Consider the following 8000-nt stretch of genomic DNA (forward strand, 5'->3'; position numbering starts at 1 on the left):
TGCAAGCAGCTTATTACGACCTATACTTACGTTTTAAAGTTAACCGCCCTCTAGCGCTCCTTTTAATAATGACGGTGTCGTGTGTAATGAAATGGCGTTTACCGTCATTACCAATCAAAATAGTATTTGTTTTATTATTGCATTTACTTGAGATTAATACAGAAAACTGAGATGTGTAGGCCTAAATGTATTTAGGCTATATATTTTTTATGTATTTGATGTGCTTTTTTTCCTCAAAAAAACGTATTGGAAAGTAAAGAACCACATCAAAATAATTAAACTATTATCCTTTTTTTTTTTAAATAACTTAAGATAAACCTTTTGTAACAACAAAGTAAAAAAAAACGATGATTTAAAAAAAAACACTACAGATGATAAAACCGTGACATTTTATCATATGTAGTGATTTTAAAACATTTTCAGCATTTTTATATTGATTTTTTTTTCAGTTCAGCTAAAGTTTTTAACATATCATCATTTGACCACATTCGTGTGGCGCTGAATAAAAAAAATAAAAAAAATAAAAAATCAATGAACCAAAAGGAAGAAGAAGAAGAAGAAGAAGAAGAAGAAGAAGAAGGAGGCGGCGGCGGCGGCGGCGGCGGAGGAGTGGCGTGGCCAGGTTTTTTCCTGACAGTCCCAGTGCGAGGTCGATATAGGTAAGGTGTGAATTTTATGCTGTTGTTTTTTTAATATATATTTATAAGTAGTTGTGTGTGTTTTTTGTAATTTATGTGGAACTAAATGAGTGCATTTTGACGTCTGGGTTACAAATCAGTTGCGATAACTGTTAGCCATTTTACTCATTAAGAAAATAACTGTTAAAGTTACGTTATTTCATTGCGACCTACTATCTAACGTTAGCTTCATCGCTAGCAGCATGTTGCTATTTCACATGCATCTGCAATTTCTGTCATATTGCCACAAATAATTTCAGCCTAATGTATCCAAAACTGTAACGTTAAATGTTTTCTCTTAGAGAAAAAGGTAGTTTCAGCATTATACAAATAGTATGAGGTCACAACAGTTTTACAGCTATCCAAATGATTTAAATTCAGGGTATCAATTCAGCTAGGTATAACATTTTAAAGAATTAAAAAAATGCAGTAATGGCAAAATCGGTTGACGGAATCAATTGTTCATTGTACATTCATTGTTATTGCCTATTTTAGGTTATAGCCACAAGTCAAGTCACCTTTATTTAGCCTATATATTGCTTTTTACTATACAGATTGTTTCAAATCAGCTTGAAAAAAAAAAAACATTAATTTAGTTCATTTATATAGCCGCTCTGGAGAAAACAGTGATGCCATTATCCAGTTCAGTTCAGTTCTCATAATGGTGCCAATGCAGGCAGATCAATAATATTGGTGAATATTAAGTGTCCCCACTTCACATGCAAAATAAAATTTATTTAATAATACCCACTAGTGCAGTGGTTCTCAAACCTGTCCTGGCACACCCAACACTGCACGTTTTCTTTCTCTCCCTAATCAAACACACCTGATTCAACTCATCAGCTCATTATTACATGGGTTAATGAGCTGATGAGTTGAATCAGGTGTGTTTGATTAGTGAGAGAAAGAAAACGTGCAGTGTTGGGGGTACGCCAGGACAGGTTTGAGAACCACTGCACTAGTGCATTCAGATTTATAGGCACAAACAGGTTGACAAGGACCAGTCCGTGCCCACACAGAGCCCTGGTTTGTTTTGTCTAATCATCTCATCTGTTTGTTTTCAGGTTTTTGTACCCATCCTTTATCACTGAAATATTTTACAAATCAATCAGTTCTTTTAAGAGCCAGTTTCTTTTTCCTCCTCTCTCTCTATTTCTCGCTTTCCTGTTTTGTATTTTTTTTATGTTTTTACTTTATCCTTCAATTATTTCTATTTAAAAACATCTACAAATGGCATCAGAGTCATTACAACAATTTAATGAATGGCTGGAAGCAGCAAAAACCATGGCTGATGAGTTGGAAACCCAAAAAGTAAAATATTTCATTATTTCTCTATCATGTTATTTACCTAAATTTAAAAGAAAATGCCTCTGCAAATGCTTCCCCAAAATTTATCATTTAGTTTTTACTTACAGACTAAAAAGAAAAGGAAAAAAAAGGGAACTGAAGTCTCCAATGTTTCCTGGAGAAAGAGATGGGTACATCCTACCACAACGTGTTCAGAAGAAACGATCTGGTCAGTAAAATATACTGCATACTGTTGTTCACAAGTGTCTAAGCTTTTGGTCAGCAGTGATGTTTTCTATATCATTACATGTGTTTGCAGTTAAACCTGCCGGCACTAGGGAGCTCTCAGAGGTCGAGGACGTGCAAATGAATGATATTCCGCAAGAGGGACCAAGTCTTGGTGAGCATATTGAATTGAAAGCCTAAATAATTTCAGCTTTTCTATTTAAATTTAAAATGTCACATATAGGCAACTGTTAAAGTATGTAATTCCCATTCCTATCATGCATATGAAGTGACAAAACCATATAAGAAATTGTTATTTTTTTTTATTAAAATGCATTATTGCAACTGGCTTTTTCCTTATTATTATCATTTAATTTTTTATTAATTTAGATCAAAATCTTCAGAGGCTAAAAAACCTGTTAACTTCTGTCGCTGTCTCTGCATCAGTGGAAGTAGAAGAGACACCCACCATGTCTGCATGGACCAAAAGACAGGTCATCTCTGAAAAGAAATTCAGGGCTGCAATGCCAGAGATTTTGAATTGCATGTTGGCTGCAGAGACAGTTACCCAGCATTGCTGTCAACAATGCAAAACTCTTGATGCTGTTGTCCGGTGCTTAGACTGTGTCCCCTCAGGAAATCAGTTTTTCTGTTCATCATGTGACACCGAGATCCACCGAAAAAATGTTTTCCATGATAGGGAAGCAATGTTTGATGGTTTTTTAAAACCCATTCCACCAACATCCGTAGTGGTGGTTGATGAAAGTGGCCAATATCAACTCCGTGAACAAGGTATGTTCAGATAATGTAGTAGTAGGTGCCCTCTGCAGTTTCCTTTAACTGAATTTTTTTTTACTTTGTTGAGTAAATGTGTAGACATTACTGATATTACTTTCTGAAATTTGACTTTCTGAAATTTGATTTTGACTTTCTGCAGTGTGTATGCTTCCAATTCCTCCACCGATACAAATCTGTTCCTGTGGTCCAAACCTTGACTTCAAAATGATCCCAGGAAAGCAGACCGTATTGGTGACTATCAACGGTATGTCTTGTCACTTCCTTCTACCTTTTTATATCCAACCAGATGAAGTCAAGCATAATAATGGCTTACTATATTCTTTTGTACTGTGCTGTACAAATACTGGCCAAATAGTAAACGCATGTTTGTTTTAAGGTCCATACAACCTGTGCCTGCCGTGTATAAGCTGTCCACTTTGCTCTTCCAAATGGACTCCTGGGATTAGTGACTTGCTTCAATACAGATACTGGCCAGCAACCACCAGCTGCCAAATGCTGTTTAAGTTTGATCTGTTCACATCATTTGAGCAGATGAAATTAGCCAGCCCAGCTTTATCCCAACAAGCATTTCTCAGAATGCTTGAACATCGATGTCTTTGCACTGGTCGGGTAAGGGCTGTTTTCATTTCCAAAGTGTTTGAATTCCAGACTTCAAAATCTTTTATTTACCAAAATAATACCATCCTTCTTTCCAGACGGGTAGTGTTTGTGGTGACACCTTCCACAGAGTCTTTCGGGAGTTTTCCTTCTGCAATTTTAGGAAAGAAGATATGTGCCTGATGGAGCCCTTTAAATGCCCAGCATGCACACCAGACATGCTGGCTATATCTGCAGACGGCAATAGAAAACATTACCGGTTCAAGAAATCCAAAGGGTAAGTGTAATTTTTCATTTCTTTTTTTAATTTGGATATAGGGTGGTGCAATGGTATTTTTGTGTCCATGCTGCATCTCACCTGTCACCCAGTGCTAGATGCGATGGGCTCTAGACCCCCCATGCCATGACCCTCTAAAGGAAAAGCAAGTATAGCTATGGATGGACTGATATATAGAGAAACTGTACTTTACCTTATTGCTGTAAAAAATAACAACCATTCGTAGCATCTAAACCTATTTCTTCAACATAACTTTTTTTTGGCTCTAGTCATTATATAATTATACTTTTATTTGAAATTCATGGAAAGTAACAAAATGTGTCACATGTATGATTGCTTCACATTCAAACGTAAATGCTTTTACAATTTAAAAAGTGTTTTGAGAGATATAGCACTGTTTTAAACAAGCTTTACAATTCTATGACAGCAATCTGGTAAATTGTTCAGGAACTTTTTCTCCCTTCTGTAGCCTGAAGACACAAACAAAAATAAAGATGTTATTTCTTTTTGTACTTTAAACAGTATGTTTTTTACTTACACAAGTTAATTCCAAATTACAGCATTCATTTACACAGGACAAATACAATCTGATACTCTAAACACAGTGTTCCAGATCAAATGTGATTTATACAGACTAAAATGTGTGGCACCTTTATGGTTAATTGTTATATTAATTTAGGTGAATGCAATGTTAAATCATTATTATGTAATTGTGTTGGCGATGAATTCCTCTTATTTAACAGGACAGACGAACCATCTCTTTTTGATGGACTGTTCATCGCACAAGATGCCAAAGTATCTGCCTTTGTTGACCAAATTAGAAGACAGATGTTAAGTGTAAGGGTTTCTTTAACTCTTTTTAATTGAATGTTTTCTTGTCCTGGGATTACATGTAACGTATTGTATCTACTTTCAGAGGACAGGTCATGATGTCTGTGGACCGGCAACATTTACAGCAGGCAGAGAAATCGCACAGAAGTCCAGGGCCAAGGTGGATGAAGAGGGCCTTGAAATAGCTGTGTGCAGACATGGAATTTTGCTGCAAGGCTTGAACCACTACCGTGGTGAAATATATGCCTACCCAATGTTCCTGCAGAAGGAGCTGGCACAAGCTGCAAATGCAACATTCTTTTGTATGGACATTGCTTGCAGGTAGATAGCCATTGCCAAATGATAACTGAAGTTTTTACTGATGTTTTACCTTTATTAATAACCATTAACACCATGACTAGCTAAATATCACACATTTTTTATATTATGGAATTAGAAAATGAATATGGCTACTACCTTATCAGTACTGATATGACAAATTACCATACATATGACTACATACTGTAGTGTTATTTGATTGGTTACAGGAATTGTACTAGTCACTTAGGTCCTGGTTTGTCTCCTTACCAGTTTTGGCAATTTTTTCTTTACAGGTACTGGCCTTATTTGGAAAAGATGGCAGAAAAGATACCCGAGCTCCAACCACTTACCAGGATGAAGCCTTTTTTATCTGTAATGCATGCCAAGGCTCACACTGGCAAATGTGAGGTACTGTGTGCGAGTTAAGTTTACGTTTTAATGTTAAGTTTACGTTTTAATGTTACGTTTTTTTTGAAACATCCTTACAGCATCACAAAAATTTAGCTTGATTATTATCTCGGAAAATATGCACGTTTCATAAGTCAAAAGTAGTACCTTAAACATTATTGAAATACTTTAATGCAGTGGTTTTCAGACCTGTCCTGGAGGACCCCAGCACTGCATTGTGTACAGTATGTCTCCCTTATCTGACACACCCAATTCAGGTCTTGCGGTCTCTACTAATGAGCTGATGAGTTAAATCAAGTGTCATATAAGTGAGATATACAAAATGTGTAGTGCTAATCCTCAAGGACAAGTTTAAAACTACTTATTTAGTGTGTGTGTGTGTTGGGTGTATATATACACACAATGCTTATGAACTTTTTAAACATAGTTAACATTACTATCAGTGATCACACTGTTACAAGAGAATTGATCATTCTGGTTGAACAGCAGGGTTGTTTGCAGGATTTGCTTCCCGATCCCGTCCAAAAGTTCTAACTGCACAATTGCAGTTGTGAAAGCTTTTCTTTCATTGTTATCCTACCTCAGAACATTTTATATTTGAAAATATTAAACATCAAAATTTGCTCATGGCACCAAATTCAATTGATGATACACAAACTAATAAATAAGATTGATAAAGGTCTTTAGAATGATAAAGGTCTTGGTCTTCTTCTTGGGAGCAGGTCAGGTGGGGCGGTAGAAGCCAGGAGGGTGCAGGAAACACTGTTGGTGAAGAGGTGGAACAGGTCAATAGCTTCCTTTCAAGGGCAGCTCTTACTACAAAGTACATGACCAAGTCAGGTTGGTTGAAAAAAAGGGTTAACCATTGTGTTTGACACAATGCTAGATTGTACAATTGATTTGTTCTTATCGGTTTTGTTTTTTTATAGGCAGAGGAGATATGATTACTGTACTTGCCATGGGATGGAACAATAGGAAGGTGGAGAGTCTCCACAAGACACTGGCGAAAAGATTTGTCAAAGTAAGAAGCCTAGACTGCACGTTAAGGTGTTTCCTGGGCCCTGGAGACACTGTGAATGTGATTGTGCTCTCCACTGCATTTTCTTTCAGGGGCAATTGTGGTTAATTCTGCAGTGATACTATGTTTTCTGTCATTTTTTAAAAATCTTTATAAATAGACTACACAGAGAGCAGAAATGGAAGCAGCCAATCTTGAGAGTCTCAAGCAGGAGTTAAACATCTCTATGGAAGATGCAGATCGGTGGGTGTGTGATGTCAAGCAATGGGCAGCCACTGGTGTGTAATATAGTCACTGGTGTGTACATTTCCATATATATTTGTCTACATTTTTGATACTGTGTTTTCTGTAATGGTCGACTTTGCTTATTTCTGGTTTTCAAGAGAGACGCAGGACTCACAGTAGCCAGGAAGAGCTCCAGAGTGAAATCGATGAGATTATTTATTCAATCCGAAGAAAGAAGCATGATCTGTATCGACAAAATGGTATTTGATACTACATCACTCAACTTGCATTTTGTAAAAAAAAAAATGTTTTCTAACTTTTTTTTTTTTAAACTTACAGACAGCAACCAAACAAGGCAACGCAAACGGAGAAGACTTGGTGAGCTCAAAAAGACCCTCAGAGAGAAGATAGTGCTGTACAACACCATTCCTGGCTGTGAAGAGAAAATTGACACCGAAGCAGCATGCAGTCTCTCTGATGACTTTATTCTGCCTTGGGAAGCACAAGGAGACGGTAATTAATGTGTTTTATTTTTGTGCTTTTTTGAATTCACAAAATGCAGTTGATTGTTAATATAAGTAATAACACTCAGCAATTTAACACTGCCACCCAGTAAAAAAGGTGTAACATACAGTAAAGAATAACACATTATATATTCTGTTGCTATCTGAAAAGTTATCTGTAATGTTACCATATAAAGACATAGTGATAATCTGATAGTTATTGTTACTCCTGTAACACACCTTCTATACTAGTAGTGGTCATCACTTTTCTTTTATATATAAGAGCTGCAATAGCCAAATACATTTAAGAAGAAAGCCATATCTATTCTGAAATGGCAAAATCCAACCCAAGCATGAAATAACAATTAGATATCCTTTCAATATGTCTTTAATAAAAAAATAAAAACATATCTTAATACTGGGCTGAGCATTGTTTTTTTGTTTTTTTTACTTTCTGTTGTATTGTAATGTAGTGTGATGTTTCAGTTGTTGTCAATTGTGTATTGGCTGCATTATTATATGCATACTTAAGGGATGATACAGTTAGGATATTGTTATATTACTACCCTTGTACATTTTTATAAAGTTATTCATCAATATTATTCTCAAGGCGCTCAAATGACTAGTGAAGAACACTGCTAGAGGTAAAGCTGAATATGTTGTGTGTTAGTGTTTGAAATTTTTCCTCTCCACTTTTATTTTCAAAAATAGTGGCGAGTCTCCGCTTGAAGAGACGACTGTTTGATCAAGTCATGCTGGTCAGGCGCATGGAGGAGGAGAAGATAATAATTGTAAAAGAGATGACTCAGCATTATCAGCATCTAAAAAAAACATTGGACAAACTGGACAGTCTT

General features: G+C 36.1%; 2 protein-coding genes across 2 annotated transcripts in view; both read left to right on the forward strand.

Annotated features, from left to right (window-relative positions):
* The window catches only part of LOC309477270 (uncharacterized protein), a gene marked incomplete at its 5' end in the record, with an annotated part of 53621 nt that overhangs the window by 11776 nt on the left and 33845 nt on the right, over window positions 1–8000 (forward strand). The gene's annotated exons all lie outside the window — the stretch shown is intronic.
* The window catches only part of LOC309497739 (uncharacterized protein), a 6960-nt gene continuing 554 nt past the window's right edge, over window positions 1595–8000 (forward strand). Inside the window, exons 1-16 of the mRNA XM_082168039.1 lie at window positions 1595–1988; window positions 2093–2193; window positions 2284–2364; window positions 2580–2981; window positions 3127–3231; window positions 3364–3596; window positions 3683–3861; window positions 4605–4698; window positions 4778–5013; window positions 5286–5400; window positions 6123–6240; window positions 6330–6421; window positions 6579–6696; window positions 6802–6903; window positions 6983–7156; window positions 7858–8000. The exon at window positions 7858–8000 is cut by the window's right edge and continues 34 nt beyond it. Of these exons, the coding sequence (XP_082024165.1) occupies window positions 1936–1988; window positions 2093–2193; window positions 2284–2364; window positions 2580–2981; window positions 3127–3231; window positions 3364–3596; window positions 3683–3861; window positions 4605–4698; window positions 4778–5013; window positions 5286–5400; window positions 6123–6240; window positions 6330–6421; window positions 6579–6696; window positions 6802–6903; window positions 6983–7156; window positions 7858–8000 (2346 nt within the window). The 5' untranslated portion in view covers window positions 1595–1935. The remainder of the gene's footprint in view (window positions 1989–2092; window positions 2194–2283; window positions 2365–2579; window positions 2982–3126; window positions 3232–3363; window positions 3597–3682; window positions 3862–4604; window positions 4699–4777; window positions 5014–5285; window positions 5401–6122; window positions 6241–6329; window positions 6422–6578; window positions 6697–6801; window positions 6904–6982; window positions 7157–7857) is intronic.

The sequence above is a fragment of the Leuciscus leuciscus genome (genome assembly GCF_965113295.1).
Source record: "Leuciscus leuciscus genome assembly, chromosome: 1".
NCBI lineage: Eukaryota > Metazoa > Chordata > Actinopteri > Cypriniformes > Leuciscidae > Leuciscus > Leuciscus leuciscus.